General features: G+C 40.4%; 2 protein-coding genes across 7 annotated transcripts; one reads left to right on the forward strand and one right to left on the reverse strand.

Moving 5' to 3' along the window:
- Positions 1-1638: 1638 nt before the first annotated feature.
- LOC108902134 (uncharacterized) lies at positions 1639-13674 on the reverse strand. Of its 6 annotated transcripts, none has more exons than XM_051068502.1 (6): positions 13483-13645; positions 3772-4122; positions 2946-3014; positions 2691-2795; positions 2562-2602; positions 1639-2320 (listed from the first exon to the last, which is right to left on the reverse strand). In XM_051068502.1, exons 1-6 carry the CDS (start codon positions 13520-13522, stop codon positions 2195-2197), a joined length of 732 nt encoding a protein of 243 aa, XP_050924459.1. In that variant the 5' UTR covers positions 13523-13645; the 3' UTR covers positions 1639-2194. The 6 variants fall into 6 exon arrangements, with proteins under 6 accessions (XP_050924459.1, XP_050924460.1, XP_018559394.1 ...); XM_051068503.1 differs by lacking the exon at positions 13483-13645 and adding an exon at positions 9007-9171; XM_018703878.2 differs by lacking the exon at positions 13483-13645 and adding an exon at positions 4926-5088.
- A 1025-nt stretch (positions 13675-14699) lies between these two features.
- Positions 14700-18505, forward strand: LOC108902133 (uncharacterized). The gene is made up of 7 exons (XM_018703875.2): positions 14700-15276; positions 15752-16084; positions 16361-16684; positions 16833-16925; positions 17108-17206; positions 17364-17404; positions 17513-18505. Exons 1-7 carry the CDS (start codon positions 15237-15239, stop codon positions 17618-17620), a joined length of 1038 nt encoding a protein of 345 aa, XP_018559391.1. The 5' UTR covers positions 14700-15236; the 3' UTR covers positions 17621-18505.
- Positions 18506-19705: the final 1200 nt, after the last annotated feature.

Consider the following 19705-nt stretch of genomic DNA (forward strand, 5'->3'; position numbering starts at 1 on the left):
AGCTCTGACTGGACTTAATCACCATGAATCTCTTTTAGACTTTCACATGGGAAACAAAGAAAGTGGCAGTTTCACTGACAGTTTCCTTTATCTCTGACTGTTTCATAAGCTAAGCATAAGAGTGTTGAGATAAGAGGTCAAAGTGTTTTTTTAAAGGGGAAAAATGAGAGAGATTAAGAAATAAATAAAAGCAGGGGAGAGAACAGAAGAAAGATAACACGAGAAAGTTGAAAGGTGAGAGACAAGTAGAAAGACAGGATGTTGACATTTCCTTCAGAATCTTGAGATCAGTGCATTTAGAATCAGTAGAAGAAAGTTTGCAGAAATACCAGCCTGGTCTCTTTAATTAATGTATGAATAATGCACTATACACTTTGCTTTCTCTGTGTCATATCACACCACATCATTTCCCTATTGACTGCCCAATAACCAGGACTGAACAGCTTTAAATCACATCAAACACTTGAAACACGTAGACTACGTGAGGTGTTATTTGTTCGTCATCCCATCATGCAGAAATAAACACCACTCAAACTGTAAAATGATGTCATGCGACTACAGCACCATCTGAAGAACAAGGCGTCACTGTACTAACACCTGGCCTGTCTCAGTGGAAGGAGGTGTTTCATCTCAGGAAGCTGATGAAATTTGATGTCAAAGTGACAGCTGACAAGAGGAGACATGGCGACTGACTGCTGGGTAACTACGCTCTACCTGTTGCCTTCGTTTCTTCACTCTGCTGCTGAGAGAAAAGGGTGATGAAGGTCTGGGCGACGTTTGGAGCTGTGGACGAGAAAAACACAACAACAACAATCAGACCTGATCATTTAGAGATAAAGAGGAATCCTCAGACAGCCCTCCACACACCACACACACACTGTGACAGTAGCATCAGTTTACCTTTCCACCTGACTGTCCACACCAGATGGTGGTTTTCAGCCGTGTTCATACACCTGGGTCCTGAATCAAGTCACTGCACATATAATTTAGTAAAGCTAGCAGTTTATTTGAACTAATTCAAACCATGTCAGACAGTTCAGTTTGTTCATTCTAAAGTTAAAGACTTTTCCCTCTAAACGCTAACTTCACAGCTCTTTCAACCCCACACACACACCACACACACCGACATGCAATTTTTAGCAGCAAAAGAAATTCTTGCACGTTTTACAACTGTTACAACACACTCAGGTGAAAGCAACATGGAGGACACAAAGCTGGATGAACCAACCTTTATCTTCATGAAGAATCAAAGAGAACAATGTGGTGAGACTCCTGCAGAGAGTGCTGGCTGCGGGGGAGGTGGAGGAGGGGCTTCTTACAGGTGAATCAGCTGCCACTCGTTGGTCAGGAGAAAACGATTGGTCAGGGCTTCAAACAGTTAACGAGCAGGTCCACAGAAACACACCACACAGGACGTAACAACACAAAATCAACAACATGATTATGTTTACAGAACAAAAAACTTTAATGTGGAGCTAATATATCAGATTTTTAGGACGTTTTATCATAAGAGATGTTGTTTATTGTCTGATAGTTTGTTGTGACTTTGTTGAACTTGTATACATGTTGTGGACATATTTTAAGCAGTTTAACTTTAACAAACAGTGTGTGTGTTCACACAGCAGCCAAACACACTCATACAGTTTTAATAAAGAAATTATTTTTATCTCATATTGCACAACAGAGCAAAGTGAAGCAAATGACAGATATCACCACGTCAACAATCACTGTCAGCACTAACCTTAGTGACAAATACATTGTGTTTTCTTTTTGGACATGCTGCGGTGGCATTAGCACTAACTCTCATACAGCTGTATGACAGTAAACAGTGAGGCTGATATTGATGAGACAAAACTACTCTTCATCATAATTCCTTATTTCTTGTGAATCCCTAAGGCATTTTGAACCCAGCACAGGAATGGCGGACTCCACTAACACTGCTACAACCCAGAGAGGTAATCAGATGAGGAATTTGTCTTGGTGCATTGGTGCCATACAGCAATAATACAATAATAATGACTGAATGTAAATACATTAGCTTTTGCAGAAAAAAAATACAGAACATAAATAGTATCAAAAACTGGATCTGATCAAAATATGCACTATTCATCTTTGATATTTTTAGTATACAGCAAATACACTTTATGTTCCCATTTACCATAAAACACATTTTCTCAGCCTTTTCCAAACAGTTTCATGTGTGTTGTGTGTGTGTGATTATGGAGTAGATCTGGTCCTGATCCCTGCTGGCTGGACTGAGGCTCTGGTAGGTGTGGTCCTCACATTTGAAGCCTGGAGGACAGTTCTCATAGGGGGAAGTCTGAAAATAAAGCAGTGACACTTTTTAAAGCACAAGGGTCGACAGAGAAGTCCTCCATCTTCTACAGGCCCTGTAGTCATTCTTTATGTACGTAGTCACCGTCTGAACAGACCAAACCAAATGTTAGTGACTTTAGTTAATTGTACGTCCTGTCATAATCCTGACAAGAGACAACCTTTGTCCTACAGCTACAACACGCTTCTCCTTTCAGAGTGAACATGCAACAAGTTCAAAAAGTCACCTTCATGTTTCTTTCGTCCAAGTTTCCTCTTGTGTTCAAACCTGTGAAACATTAAGACAGGAAGTATTTAGATCTTTATCTGAATGAAACAGTGACGTGCACACAGCGCTGTGCAGGAGGGATACTCACCATCAAAGTTCCTCTTTTTCCTCACTTTGTAGATGAGCAGCACAACAACCACCAAGAGCAAAACAACCACAGGCACACATACACCCAGAGGTAACCAGACGTAACCTGGGCAACAGGCACAGGAAGACCGTGAGGAAAGGGAGAGAATGACAAATGTGTATGAAGCAAACATTGTGTAACTATGTAAATGCTGCAGTTACAACATCAGCTCTGTCAGTTTAATAAACTTTATGTGCTACAACAACTGTCCCGTACCTGCAACCTGAGGGGTGGCGTCAGGGACCGTTACAGAGGGGGTGGAGCTGGTAGAGCTGGTGGTCGCAGCTGTGAACAACGAAGAGACATTAAAATCATAGTCTCATCTTCAGGATAGATGAGCCTCAGCCTGGACAGTGAATCTTGGACTTACACTCATGTTGTGTTTAGTTTCTGCCGTGAACCTCAAGATGCCAATAATTCAGTTCATATCAAAGTTGACCTTTTTTTTTCTTTTCTTAAATCTGAGCCCGTCCTTGCCATAAAAATGAAAACACTGGTTGTTCGTCATGACTATCATGGCTGTGCAGGCAAACAATTACTGCTGCAAAGACAGAGGAATAATGATGTCCCTGAAAATGCTAGAGGTAATGTTTTTTTCTCTAGATTTGACAAAACCCAGATCTGTTTGAGCCTAAGAAACAGGAAGAGTAATGACACTGTGGGTGAGCTTGATACTCTGGATGCTACATTCACTGGAAACACTTACATATCATTTGACTGCCCTGTTTACACAGAGATCACACTGAGGACCCTTGATTTCGTCGCCATTGCTTGTTTACACTGAACTGAATGAATTTATTTTTTTTTTACTATCACTGTTCTTTAGCAGCGATATACCAAACAAATTCCTTGTATTTGCAAACTTACTTGTCAATCAAGTCTGATTCTGATTCTGATTCTGATTAATGTCATAAAAACAAGTTGCTTGATTTGGTTGTCATCATGCCTTATGCATAATTATTTTTCAGTTTTAAAACTAGTGACTGAACAACAGAGGACAAAGACAAAACATCATATTCACAATGTTCCATATGAAACTCACCATCTTGAGACGGGAGAACTGTGAGATCAACATCCTGATATAACTCTGTAAAAGCGTTCATCAATCCGCACTTGTACCGTCCTGAATCAGACTTCCTCAGCTGTCTGATGGTCACATACAGAGATCCAGATGATAGAAATTTTCCTTCATATTCGATGCTGTATCTGCCTTTGTAATCTCTGTCAGCAGTGGTTTTGATTAGAATGTTTTCTTTTGTACATTCTCCTTTACAGAATAGCTTTGAGCTTCCAGAGAGAGAAAAGTAGCATCTGACTGTAACACTTTTTCCTTCAGTTCCTGTGGCAGTGATTATTTCTGCTTCGACGAGCCCAGAGTTTCCACCACACAGTGCTGTTGGACAGATGAACAGTGAATACTGATGGTCAGAACTTTGTGTATTGTAGACTTACTGTAAAACAGACTGCAGGTTAATGAGAGCTAATCCATCACTTCACAGAGAAGCAGAGATGATACAGAGGCAGACATGAATAAAGTGCAGGGATGTGCACAGACAGACTCCTGGAGAGAAGGTGTTGTTTTGTTTTTTTTAAACAAAGAAATTCCTGTTTGCACAGACCCTGCCTTTGCTGCTGATAAATGTATTGATGTAAGAAAATGTAAATAAAAAAATCATAACATCGCTTTGTGAGATGGGTGCTCCTGGACAAAGACACTTCTATGGAGAAGTGGTAAGAGACGAATACAGGGGTGAGAGAGGCAGCCATTCTGACAGGGGAAGTGCATCTGTGTCAGTGGTATTAAAATGAGCTTCCTTAAGTGAGGATGTCATTCAGGGAGCTGAGCAACAGCTGAGAATTTACTGCAATACATTTCTTTGCTTTGCATGTATCATTATAAACTGTCACGTAGCAGTATAGCAGTATGGAACCAGCCTCAGTCAGAGATGTGTTTTAAACAGAGAAGCAGAGACAACTTTTCTCTGACTCCACAGCAGTTATTGTCATTTTATAATCTCACTACTTTCTTACCTCAACATCTAAAATATCAACAACACTTAATAATGGATGTTGTGTATTTTCCAGCAGCATAAAAACAGAAGACGTCACAGAACAACAGGACGATGAAACAACATAAAAGTCTGGATGGGCAGTGTGAGCTGCAGCATCAGAGACAGACAGGTAATCAGTCCTCACCTGAGAAGAAGCAGAAGAACAGAACATGGTGGAGATTCATTCTGAATTTGATCCTGATGGAGAAAATGTTTCAGCTGTAGATGAACTGACTCTGTCACTTCAAACTCACTGTCTGTCTGTGTGGTCAGTCAAGAAGCCGAGGCTGCGTTAATCTAACATTTCCTTCCTTTATCTCTCTCTTTCTCTGTGTGTTCTCACAGCTTTTAGCTGCACCCACAGTATGATAATGATACAGAGGGGGTTTCATCGTAAAGCTGGTCAATCAAGAAGTTGAGGCTGCATTCATTTAACATTTCCTTCCCCTCTCTCTCTGTCCTTTTTTTTTCTGTATATGTGCAGTAGAACATGTAAACTAATGTGACAGAGGATTTAAATTAATCAGAAATCAAAAAATATTAAATGAACAGAGAAAGTTCAGAGAACGTCAGCAGCTTTATCCAGTTAAAAACAACAAAAACAGATGAGTATGAGAAGCCAAGAAAGCGGGTTTGTTCCTCTTTGCTCTGTTTCTGACGCTGACATTTCATATACGACTGCTGTGGCTGCAAACTTCTCTGTTTTTACAGTACAGAAGAAAAGTATTAAAAGCAGTGTATCCTCCAGCAGAGTTACTGCAAACTGAATGTGGTCGACTCGTTCTGTTCCACACTAAAACATTATTCATCTACTTCTCAACGTCTCTTATTCATTTTAAATGTATGTTGCACTTTTGCACGTTTGCATTTTTAAAATAACAGGGCTGTGAACAGTTTCATCTAAGATTAATGCTGGATTATACACACTCAGTGGCCACTTTAAGCTCTGATCATTCTCCAGTGTGGATGCTGATACTGTGAACAGCTGCAGACTTGCAAACAGAGAGTGGATGCACCTTTAGATAGGCTAAATATTTAAGACTGTCCATGGTCTAAGTCAGCAGTCACATTTAAGTACATTTGGGGAAGTGACCAAATTAACTCCTTTGAACATAAGGTCAGATTTCCTTGAGTGTCCCTCCACTGAAGCATGACATTGTGTAGAGAGCTGTGTGTTGTCTTTGGAGCAGGAAGTAAAGAAGTTCCTGATTTGACAGAGAGGTTCATTAAACCCTCAGAGCCTCAACATGAAAATCTTTCACACTTTGATCGGCTGCTTCCTCCTCTGTGAGTACATTCACTCTGTATTTCTGTCAGTTGCTCTCATTATCTCATTAATCTTCATCTTCTCTCTGTATTTATAGGTGGTCAGTGGTAAACGTCTCATCAGACGTGGGCCAGTTTTTCAGAAGTGGACTTCATGTGCTGTATATTTCTCTCTACTCTTTCTCTACTTCTGTTTTCTGTGGTTAAACATGATCAGAACAGGATGATGTTGTTGCAGATCAGTGTATGTGTACGCAACATGCATATGTCACCTGACACTGTATGAGCTTTAAATCTTGCATGCACCCATACACAGTCTTTAATCCTTAAAATCTAAGAAAAAAAGACTAAACAGAAATCAGCTTTTGAACAGTTCAGGTCTGAATGAACTTGCTTTGTCGTTGCAATGCTACATGTCACAGAATCTGTAACAGATTACAGTATAACACTGGTAGTAGTCTGAGGAATCTGAGGAAGAGCAATCATCCCTCTCAAATGACCAAACATGCCACCAGCACTTCTTTCAACATGTTGGACAGTAGGAATATATTTAAACTCTGGTCTGTCACATATATATGATATTTTTAGTATACAGCAAATACACTTTATGTTCCCATTTACCATAAAACACATTTTCTCAGCCTTTTCCAAACAGTTTCATGTGTGTTGTGTGTGTGTGATTATGGAGTAGATCTGGTCCTGATCCCTGCTGGCTGGACTGAGGCTCTGGTAGGTGTGGTCCTCACATTTGAAGCCTGGAGGACAGTTCTCATAGGGGGAAGTCTGAAAATAAAGCAGTGACACTTTTTAAAGCACAAGGGTCGACAGAGAAGTCCTCCATCTTCTACAGGCCCTGTAGTCATTCTTTATGTACGTAGTCACCGTCTGAACAGACCAAACCAAATGTTAGTGACTTTAGTTAATTGTATGTCCTGTCATAATCCTGACAAGAGACAACCTTTGTCCTACAGCTACAACACGCTTCTCCTTTCAGAGTGAACATGCAACAAGTTCAAAAAGTCACCTTCATGTTTCTTTCGTCCAAGTTTCCTCTTGTGTTCAAACCTGTGAAACATTAAGACAGGAAGTATTTAGATCTTTATCTGAATGAAACAGTGACGTGCACACAGCGCTGTGCAGGAGGGATACTCACCATCAAAGTTCCTCTTTTTCCTCACTTTGTAGATGAGCAGCACAACAACCACCAAGAGCAAAACAACCACAGGCACACATACACCCAGAGGTAACCAGACGTAACCTGGGCAACAGGCACAGGAAGACCGTGAGGAAAGGGAGAGAATGACAAACGTGTATGAAGCAAACATTGTGTAACTATGTAAATGCTGCAGTTACAACATCAGCTCTGTCAGTTTAATAAACTTTATGTGCTACAACAACTGTCCCGTACCTGCAACCTGAGGGGTGGCGTCAGGGACCGTTACAGAGGGGGTGGAGCTGGTAGAGCTGGTGGTCGCAGCTGTGAACAACGAAGAGACATTAAAATCATAGTCTCATCTTCAGGATAGATGAGCCTCAGCCTGGACAGTGAATCTTGGACTTACACTCATGTTGTGTTTAGTTTCTGCCGTGAACCTCAAGATGCCAATAATTCAGTTCATATCAAAGTTGACCTTTTTTTTTCTTTTCTTAAATCTGAGCCCGTCCTTGCCATAAAAATGAAAACACTGGTTGTTCGTCATGACTATCATGGCTGTGCAGGCAAACAATTACTGCTGCAAAGACAGAGGAATAATGATGTCCCTGAAAATGCTAGAGGTAATGTTTTTTTCTCTAGATTTGACAAAACCCAGATCTGTTTGAGCCTAAGAAACAGGAAGAGTAATGACACTGTGGGTGAGCTTGATACTCTGGATGCTACATTCACTGGAAACACTTACATATCATTTGACTGCCCTGTTTACACAGAGATCACACTGAGGACCCTTGATTTCGTCGCCATTGCTTGTTTACACTGAACTGAATGAATTTATTTTTTTTTTTACTATCACTGTTCTTTAGCAGCGATATACCAAACAAATTCCTTGTATTTGCAAACTTACTTGTCAATCAAGTCTGATTCTGATTCTGATTCTGATTAATGTCATAAAAACAATTTGCTTGATTTGGTTGTCATCATGCCTTATGCATAATTATTTTTCAGTTTTAAAACTAGTGACTGAACAACAGAGGACAAAGACAAAACATCATATTCACAATGTTCCATATGAAACTCACCATCTTGAGACGGGAGAACTGTGAGATCAACATCCTGATATAACTCTGTAAAAGCGTTCATCAATCCGCACTTGTACCGTCCTGAATCAGACTTCCTCAGCTGTCTGATGGTCACATACAGAGATCCAGATGATAGAAATTTTCCTTCATATTCGATGCTGTATCTGCCTTTGTAATCTCTGTCAGCAGTGGTTTTGATTAGAATGTTTTCTTTTGTACATTCTCCTTTACAGAATAGCTTTGAGCTTCCAGAGAGAGAAAAGTAGCATCTGACTGTAACACTTTTTCCTTCAGTTCCTGTGGCAGTGATTATTTCTGCTTCGACGAGCCCAGAGTTTCCACCACACAGTGCTGTTGGACAGATGAACAGTGAATACTGATGGTCAGAACTTTGTGTATTGTAGACTTACTGTAAAACAGACTGCAGGTTAATGAGAGCTAATCCATCACTTCACAGAGAAGCAGAGATGATACAGAGGCAGACATCACTTCAACTCTTCACTGGCTACACAGCAGGAGTTGTTGTTTTATTAAAGTCCCTACTTTCTTACATCAACATCTGAACTATCAACAACATATAATGATGAATATTATGTTTTTTCTGAAGCATAGAGAACAGAACACATCACAGAACAATAAACCAACACAAAGGCCTCTGTGATCAAATATTGTCAATAAGCAGTGTGAGCTGCAGCATCAGAGACAGACAGGTAATCAGTCCTCACCTGAGAAGAAGCAGAAGAACAGAACATGGTGGAGATTCATTCTGAATTTGATCCTGATGGAGAAAATGTTTCAGCTGTAGATGAACTGACTCTGTCACTTCAAACTCACTGTCTGTCTGTGTGGTCAGTCAAGAAGCCGAGGCTGCGTTAATCTAACATTTCCTTCCTTTATCTCTCTCTCTTCCTCTATCTCTGTCTGTGTTCTCACAGCTTTTAGCTGCACCCACAGTATGATAATGATACAGAGGGGGTTTCATCGTAAAGCTGGTCAATCAAGAAGTTGAGGCTGCATTCATTTAACATTTCCTTCCCCTCTCTCTCTGTCCTTTTTCTCTGTATATGTGCAGTAGAACATGTAAACTAATGTGACAGAGGATTTAAATTAATCAGAAATCAAAAAATATTAAATGAACAGAGAAAGTTCAGAGAACGTCAGCAGCTTTATCCAGTTAAAAACAACAAAAACAGATGAGTATGAGAAGCCAAGAAAGCGGGTTTGTTCCTCTTTGCTCTGTTTCTGACGCTGACATTTCATATACGACTGCTGTGGCTGCAAACTTCTCTGTTTTTACAGTACAGAAGAAAAGTATTAAAAGCAGTGTATCCTCCAGCAGAGTTACTGCAAACTGAATGTGGTCGACTCGTTCTGTTCCACACTAAAACATTATTCATCTACTTCTCAACGTCTCTTATTCATTTTAAATGTATGTTGCACTTTTGCACGTTTGCATTTTTATAATAACAGGGCTGTGAACAGTTTCATCTAAGATTAATGCTGGATTATACACACTCAGTGGCCACTTTAAGCTCTGATCATTCTCCAGTGTGGATGCTGATACTGTGAACAGCTGCAGACTTGCAAACAGAGAGTGGATGCACCTTTAGACAGGCTAAATATGTAAGACTGTCCATGGTCTAAGTCAGCAGTCACATTTAAGTACATTTGGGGAAGTGACCAAATTAACTCCTTTGAACATAAGGTCAGATTTCCTTGAGTGTCCCTCCACTGAAGCATGACATTCGTGTGGCTTTAATCTATTCATCCTAGACTTGTTCTTGTTCAGCCAGTCTTCTCCTGTTATAAATGAGGCTGTGCCTCGCGTTTCCAGCTGGTTGTTTTTTGTCAGGCAGTGTTGAGATAGGTTGTCTTATAGAGGTCTCAGACGATGACAGCTGTTTCTAAACCACCTCTCAGTAGGGGAAGAAAGGCTTCCTGGAAACCTGCACTGAACTGAGCACAGAGTCCATTCTTCAGAGATGTGCTGCACCCTCTCAGTTTGCACCTTTATGGAGAAGGATTCATACTGCAGCAGGATGATGAGCTCAAACACCTCAAAGCTTTTCAAGAGCTGCTCACTGTATATCTGCAATAAGATAAATGACGATAGGTGAAACTGAACAACTCCTTCAAGTTATAGCTGTGTGGAGTGTTACATTAATGTGCAGAAATAAAGACAGATGGAGAAGGGAGGAGAGTAGAGCTGTGTGTTGTCTTTGGAGCAGGAAGTAAAGAAGTTCCTGATTTGACAGAGAGGTTCATTAAACCCTCAGAGCCTCAACATGAAAATCTTTCACACTTTGATCGGCTGCTTCCTCCTCTGTGAGTACATTCACTCTGTATTTCTGTCAGTTGCTCTCATTATCTCATTAATCTTCATCTTCTCTCTGTATTTATAGGTGGTCAGTGGTAAACGTCTCATCAGACGTGGGCCAGTTTTTCAGAAGTGGACTTCATGTGCTGTATATTTCTCTCTACTCTTTCTCTACTTCTGTTTTCTGTGGTTAAACATGATCAGAACAGGATGATGTTGTTGCAGATCAGTGTATGTGTACACAACATGCATATGTCACCTGACACTGTATGAGCTTTAAATCTTGCATGCACCCATACACAGTCTTTAATCCTTAAAATCTAAGAAAAAAAGACTAAACAGAAATCAGCTTTTGAACAGTTCAGGTCTGAATGAACTTGCTTTGTCGTTGCAATGCTACATGTCACAGAATCTGTAACAGATTACAGTATAACACTGGTAGTAGTCTGAGGAATCTGAGGAAGAGCAATCATCCCTCTCAAATGACCAAACATGCCACCAGCACTTCTTTCAACATGTTGGACAGTAGGAATATATTTAAACTCTGGTCTGTCACATATATATGATATTTTTAGTATACAGCAAATACACTTTATGTTCCCATTTACCATAAAACACATTTTCTCAGCCTTTTCCAAACAGTTTCATGTGTGTTGTGTGTGTGTGATTATGGAGTAGATCTGGTCCTGATCCCTGCTGGCTGGACTGAGGCTCTGGTAGGTGTGGTCCTCACATTTGAAGCCTGGAGGACAGTTCTCATAGGGGGAAGTCTGAAAATAAAGCAGTGACACTTTTTAAAGCACAAGGGTCGACAGAGAAGTCCTCCATCTTCTACAGGCCCTGTAGTCATTCTTTATGTACGTAGTCACCGTCTGAACAGACCAAACCAAATGTTAGTGACTTTAGTTAATTGTACGTCCTGTCATAATCCTGACAAGAGACAACCTTTGTCCTACAGCTACAACACGCTTCTCCTTTCAGAGTGAACATGCAACAAGTTCAAAAAGTCACCTTCATGTTTCTTTCGTCCAAGTTTCCTCTTGTGTTCAAACCTGTGAAACATTAAGACAGGAAGTATTTAGATCTTTATCTGAATGAAACAGTGACGTGCACACAGCGCTGTGCAGGAGGGATACTCACCATCAAAGTTCCTCTTTTTCCTCACTTTGTAGATGAGCAGCACAACAACCACCAAGAGCAAAACAACCACAGGCACACATACACCCAGAGGTAACCAGACGTAACCTGGGCAACAGGCACAGGAAGACCGTGAGGAAAGGGAGAGAATGACAAACGTGTATGAAGCAAACATTGTGTAACTATGTAAATGCTGCAGTTACAACATCAGCTCTGTCAGTTTAATAAACTTTATGTGCTACAACAACTGTCCCGTACCTGCAACCTGAGGGGTGGCGTCAGGGACCGTTACAGAGGGGGTGGAGCTGGTAGAGCTGGTGGTCGCAGCTGTGAACAACGAAGAGACATTAAAATCATAGTCTCATCTTCAGGATAGATGAGCCTCAGCCTGGACAGTGAATCTTGGACTTACACTCATGTTGTGTTTAGTTTCTGCCGTGAACCTCAAGATGCCAATAATTCAGTTCATATCAAAGTTGACCTTTTTTTTTCTTTTCTTAAATCTGAGCCCGTCCTTGCCATAAAAATGAAAACACTGGTTGTTCGTCATGACTATCATGGCTGTGCAGGCAAACAATTACTGCTGCAAAGACAGAGGAATAATGATGTCCCTGAAAATGCTAGAGGTAATGTTTTTTTCTCTAGATTTGACAAAACCCAGATCTGTTTGAGCCTAAGAAACAGGAAGAGTAATGACACTGTGGGTGAGCTTGATACTCTGGATGCTACATTCACTGGAAACACTTACATATCATTTGACTGCCCTGTTTACACAGAGATCACACTGAGGACCCTTGATTTCGTCGCCATTGCTTGTTTACACTGAACTGAATGAATTTATTTTTTTTTTTACTATCACTGTTCTTTAGCAGCGATATACCAAACAAATTCCTTGTATTTGCAAACTTACTTGTCAATCAAGTCTGATTCTGATTCTGATTCTGATTAATGTCATAAAAACAAGTTGCTTGATTTGGTTGTCATCATGCCTTATGCATAATTATTTTTCAGTTTTAAAACTAGTGACTGAACAACAGAGGACAAAGACAAAACATCATATTCACAATGTTCCATATGAAACTCACCATCTTGAGACGGGAGAACTGTGAGATCAACATCCTGATATAACTCCGTAAAAGCGTTCATCAATCCGCACTTGTACCGTCCTGAATCAGACTTCCTCAGCTGTCTGATGGTCACATACAGAGATCCAGATGATAGAAATTTTCCTTCATATTCGATGCTGTATCTGCCTTTGTAATCTCTGTCAGCAGTGGTTTTGATTAGAATGTTTTCTTTTGTACATTCTCCTTTACAGAATAGCTTTGAGCTTCCAGAGAGAGAAAAGTAGCATCTGACTGTAACACTTTTTCCTTCAGTTCCTGTGGCAGTGATTATTTCTGCTTCGACGAGCCCAGAGTTTCCACCACACAGTGCTGTTGGACAGATGAACAGTGAATACTGATGGTCAGAACTTTGTGTATTGTAGACTTACTGTAAAACAGACTGCAGGTTAATGAGAGCTAATCCATCACTTCACAGAGAAGCAGAGATGATACAGAGGCAGACATCACTTCAACTCTTCACTGGCTACACAGCAGGAGTTGTTGTACTTCCTGTCCTTGGTCAACTCTTTAAATTTTTAATTAAAGGAGTCTATTCATTCACACTAACATTATTCATATATTGTATGTGTTTATAGTGCTAATGTATATAAACTAAGAAGAGACAGGTAATCAGTCCTCACCTGAGAAGAAGCAGAAGAACAGAACATGGTGGAGATTCATTCTGAATTTGATCCTGATGGAGAAAATCCTTCAGTTGCAGGTGAACTGACTCTGTCACTTCACCCCTTGCACTCTGACTGGTCAATCAAAAAGCAGAACTTGCCCAGTTTGACATTTCCTTCCTCTTTGTGTGAATTTTGTGCTGTAAGACTGCCCTGCAAGACAAAGCTAGTCAGATCAGTGAGAGCCATCTATAGAGACTCTTCCTGTTTGTTTCTATGACATTTGTTCTGGGTCTCACACTGATGGTCAGGAAATATCACTCCCACTGTCGCTTCTTTGAGTTTCTTTAAGCAGCAGCTTATAAGCTGTTACTGCAAAGTGAAGGTCAATCTTTATTCTTATAAACCACACACATAGCCACAGGTGGGCCTGTGTATGAGTAAAGTGTTTACCTTATCTCATATCTCATCTCATATTCAAAAGGAAATGATGACATAATCGAAACTGGGTCAAATTATTTTGAAAGAGCAGTGGTCAAAGGGGAAACTCCAACACTGTGAAACTATATATATTTATATAATATTAGCAATTTCACATTATTAAAGGGAAAAGTGTGGGTTATAGAGCCACTGCACTTCCCTATGGAACACCCTATGGCTCAGTAAGTGTTATGTTTTTTTGCCTTTGCCGGGTATATTTTCACTAAATAACGGTGCATACAGCTGCCACACTTTGCTGCAATGGGCATGCATGTAGAAAACAGATGTGGTGGTCAAGCATGAGATGATGAGAGATGGAGACAGCAACAACACTACTAGGTTAGGTTTAGGGAAAAGATCATGGTTTGGGCTACAATAGAGGTTTTCACAACTTTAACCATGTAATAAATACATACATTACATACGCACCTGATTTGTCTCTGGGTGCAATTAACATTGTTGGTTACAAACACCTGAGTGCTTATCTCTGGTATGATTATATTATGAAAATAAGTTAATAGAGGGTGAAGAGCAGTAGTTGTCTGGTCCAACCCCAAAAACTCACTGTAGAAAGATAGAGGTGGCAGTAGCAGCGTCATAACAGCAAGTCAAGTCAGTTTTATTTATATAGCACCAAATCACAACAGAAGTTATCTCGAGGCAGTCTACTTATAGAGCAGGTCTAGACCGTACTCTTTATCTTATAAAATTTACAGAGAGAAACCCAACAGATCCACCACGAGCAGCACGAGGTGACTGTGGTAAAAGGCAGAAACCTCGAGCAGAACCAGACTCAGAGTGGGCGGCCATCTGCCTCGACTAGTTGGGTATAGACAGAGGGGGGGACAACAGTGATACAGTAGAAAGACAACAGTGATACAGTAGAGCACAGTGATACAGGCAGTTCTCCTGTAGTTGAATGATTTTTCTCCATCAGGATCAAATTCAGAATGAGTATTCAAATATAACTTTCCTGACTAAGTTTAATACAAAGTGGAGGAAACAATTTTCTCTGTAGTCTAAGAATCTAGATGGTTCTCACTGACCTGACTAGCCCACGCTGTTGACACTGATCATTTTACTTTGCTTCCCTTTACTGAGATGACTTTGTCATTTTTCTTGCAGGACAGTCACGTGGTTCAAACTGAAACTGAGAGGAAGGAAACATTAAAAAAAAAAATGTGTGTCTAATTGCGTAACTGTCTCTTAAATAACCGTACAAACAGGGAGTGAAGTGACAGAGTCAGTTCACCTGCAGCTGACTGACTTTATCCCTCAGGATCAAATTCAGAATGAATCTCCACCATGTTCTGTTCTTCTGCTTCTTCTCAGGTGAGGACTGATTACCTGTCTGTCTCTGATGATGCAGCTCACACTGCTTTAAGAGGATTCTCTTAAACACTTTTTCATGTTTTAATTGGCCATGGTTGATGCTGCAGTTGTGTACATTTATCCATGTTTTTCAGTTCCTTTGTCTTTATTCAGACGTCCTGCTCTGATGTATTCTGCTACTGATTCCTGCTGTAGCATTTCCACAAAACCTATTATAACTAAATGTAACACAATCATTATCATGTATCCATTGTTTGCTGTTGCAGACGGTACAGATGTTGACACTGAGACACTGTGACTACTATTACTGCAGCTTTGAGAACAGTGAAGAGTTGAAGTGATGTCTGCCTCTGTATCATCTCTGCTTCTCTGTGAAGTGATGGATTAGCTCTCATTAACCTGCAGTCTGTTTTACAGTAAGTCTACAATACACAAAGTTCTGACCATCAGTATTCACTGTTCATCTGTCCAACAGCACTGTGTGGTGGAAACTCTGGGATCAACATCTATACAGGACCTGAAGGAGGAAGTGGAACAATTAATTGCCACTTTACTCTGCCTGGAAACAGGAAGTTCTTCTGTAAGAACGAATGTAAAGGAGAAGACATTCTCGTTCAAACAGATGATGTCAGAGCTAACAGAGGCAGGTACAGCATTGAATATAAAGGTGAATCTTCTGGAAGAGGAATTGTGTCTATGACCATCAGAAATCTGACCCAGTCTGACTCAGGTACACAGTACAGGTGTGGTCTTGGTGGATCTTTGGTTCCAGATTCCTTCTGGGACTTTGAGGTCAGAGTTTCAGATGGTGAGTTTCTACTGAAAGTCATTAAACAGATATATTTACTCTATTTTCTGTAGCATATTAATATCAACATTGATTAATTCATCAAATAAAATCTCATTGAATTATGGGATGAACATGAGTTATTTATGATGTATTGTTATGTTAATGATCAAATAGCTTCATTAGCAGTCAGACTGTGGTTGAACTGAGCAGCTTCCAGTGTGACTCTGTAGATGTGTGTGCAGCATCTTACAGGACGAACAGATTGTAACTGTTGACTGTTCATCTTTTCTACAGAGCTGCTGGACAGAAAGTCTGGTTTTATCAGAACAAACATAGAAGGAGAAAATGTCACATATCCATGCATCGATGCTGTGAACAGAGACAGAATCTTCTTCTGTAAGGGAGAATGTAAAAAAGAAGAGGACATTTTCATTGAAACAAATGGGAACAGAGCTCAGAGTGGCAGATACAGCATTGAATATAAAGAAGGATCTACATTTGGACTGGATGTCACAATCACACAGGTGCTCAAGTCAGACTCAGGACAGTACAGGTGTGGTTATGGCAGAGCTTTGTCTCCTGATTCATCACGCACGTTCTCAGTCATTGTTGTAGACGGTGAGTTTTTTCTTTTTTATTGAAAGCTGTGAAAATATTTTTTATACATTATCATCCCTCTAGAGCAGCATTTCATTTCTCTCTTCAGGATTTCTCTGTATCAGTTTTGTTCAGTATCTGATTGTTTCTCTGTGTTTATTGTTCACAGCTCCGACCACTTCAAAACCAACCTGGACTCACCGACCTTCCTCAACATCAGTCCCATCAGCCTCTACACCACCACCAATAATCTCCAGTCAAGGTCACTCCACACCTTCATCAGTTTCAAAAAATTTCACACCAGATTTTTTTCATGTTAATTGGACAGTTTGCATCACCTGTGTGTGAATGCACGTCTATCTTAATACATGTGCACTAGACAAACCAAACATGGACCCACTCATCGACCAGGTCAGTGTGTAACAAACCTGTTCATCTCCACAGGTGTGCTGCTGTATGTGGGTCTGACTCTGCTCGTTGTGTTCATCCTTTCATCACTGGCTGTGCTGATAATCTGCATTAAGAGGAACCCCACACTCTGTGGTAAGACAACAGGGAACATACCATGACATAGACAAATAACACTTCTCATTTCTCACCAGAAATGGTTGCTTCATCTCAACAAGAGAGACCTTCCAACCTCATCCGCACTTTTAATAATGACTCATTATAACAGAAAAATCCTTTGTCTGTTCCACAGGTTTGAGGACCAGAGGAAACTCAGACGCCACAAACATGGAGGTGACTTTCATTAACTCTGTTTACTCTCACTCTTGGCTATGATGACCACTGTAAAGCTGAAACAGTCACAGCTTGAAGAATGTTCCACTCTCTGTTTGTGTTTTTCAGATTAGCCCCTATGAGAACTGTCCTCCAGTCTCCAAACATGAAGACTCCACCTACCAGAGCCTCAGTCCAGCCAGCATGGATCAGGATGAGACTTATGAGACTTTGTGAATTCAGACTTGGATTTTGTTACTGTGACTCAAGGTTTCAGTTTGTTTTCTGGCCCTGAGAACTCAGTACAGTGCAAATTAAGTATCAAAAAGTGGACGTTAAAAACCAGTCAGACAGAAATCCTTGTCATTGGCTCCCAGCACATTACAAGACAAACTCTGCCACCTGCTGGTTCTCTGCTGGAACATGTCATGTCTGTTTGATAGAAATTGAAGCTTTGAGCAGCTTTCATTCATGCAGCCTTTTTACTGGTCTTAACCAAAAGTTTTATTGATGGACTCCAGACTGAACTGAGATCAGCTGCCAGGTTTCTAACCAGAACCAAGAGCAGTGGTCACATCACTCCTGTTCAAGAGGAGGGCTGATTAACAGTTTCATCACCTCATCATTCAGCTGTTGTTAGAGCCTCGTGGAGGTGATAATGAGACATTTACTCTGAAAATGTTCACTGAAAAAATCATCCCAGGAAAGATGAGAAAGATTTTTTCAGTCTTTCAGACTGAAGTTGAAGTTTGTCATTTTTCAGCCTGTTTCTTCAGCTAATATTCAGTTCAGTGTTTTCAGCGTTGGTATTATCTCTATTCCTCTTTTAATGTAGTTTTACTTTAATAAGAATAATATCATAATAATCTTTATTTGTGGAGAATTTTTCACAATTCAAAACCAATTCCAGCGATGTAAGATAAAGGAAATTCAAAAAGGGGGTTCATTCATTGTGTATATCCATTTCTCTCTTTTTCTTTATGCAGTGAGAAATGTTTTGTTTTGTTGAAGTGTACAGATATATTTGATATTTCTGTCTAATGTTTGATGTTGACTTCAGATTCTACTGTGTTGCAGTTACTGAGATTTGTGCTACAGTGCAACAAAGCTTTCTCACAATGACCTTGTGTGTTTTGATTATATCTAGAAATGAATGCATGTTGATGAGGGTCAGAGTGGGAGAGAAAAATCAGCCTGGACAGGACAGGATTTCTGACTCTGATCCATGTGGAGACACACCATCACATATGACCTGTGTGGCACTTCACAAGAATCATGTAGTAAACAGAGGATACATAGAACAACCACCACATGAATGGTAGCTTAGGAATGGAGTCCACCACTGTTACCAAACGACTGGCCCCCAGCACAAGACTCAAACACAACACAAACTCTGGCTTATTCTTTCTAACATTAGCTTGCCTGCTGACATAGAGAAATCTGTAGCAGACTACTGTGTTGAGTGGATAACGTCCGCTAATTCATCCAAAGTCCTGGGCTGATATGGCTCGCTAACCTTTGCTTGTTTTTTCTCAGTAACATTATCATCATGGTCAGGCTGTGACTCCTGCACCACCAGCATGCACACAGTGAGATGTCAAAAGTTGCAGCTTTACCTAGCTAATGAGTGACACGTCTTCAGGATTCAGCCATTGGGCTTGTGTCAACCCTGTCTCCTAAAAATGACCTGTATATGCAACAGCAGATATATTTAGAGAGAAATGTAATGCCTCCCAGATTCCATTCTTTCTCAACACAATAAGCAAATGTCCCCCTAATGTGTTTTAATGAATTTTATCAAAGGCAACAGGGTGGTGTCAGGAAAAAGAGAGAGAGGTCACTGATTGGTGTCTGTGAGGACATGTTTGACAGCACACTGAATTCCATTTGGATCTATAATTGATCAACAGACTTGTTTATTTTTGACATTTTGGAAAGGTGCACTCTTCTGATATGTGCATTTACAGAACAGCTTCCTTCCTTGAACTGATTTCTGTTCAAACAGGATGGTTGGGTGGGACAGTTAAGACAGGAATGCATTCATCAGGGATGATGATAGGATATCAGACAGAGGAAAGAAAAACATCTCAGTTTATGCATTTGTTCATGCCAAGTCAAAATGAGAGTGAGATGAGAGGGACAAGAAGAGGACAGTCAGGTCAATCATCATACTGAGCAGCTTCAGCTGAGTGGAAGGAGTGAAGTGACAGAGGTAGTTCCTCTGCAGAATTTCTCCATCAGGATCAAATTCAGAATGACTATCCAAAATATTCTGTTCTTCTGCTTCTTCTCAGGTGAGGACTGATTACCTGACTGTCTCTT

Source organism: Lates calcarifer, unplaced genomic scaffold, assembly GCF_001640805.2.
Source record: "Lates calcarifer isolate ASB-BC8 unplaced genomic scaffold, TLL_Latcal_v3 _unitig_4706_quiver_1886, whole genome shotgun sequence".
NCBI classification, from domain to species: domain Eukaryota; kingdom Metazoa; phylum Chordata; class Actinopteri; family Centropomidae; genus Lates; species Lates calcarifer.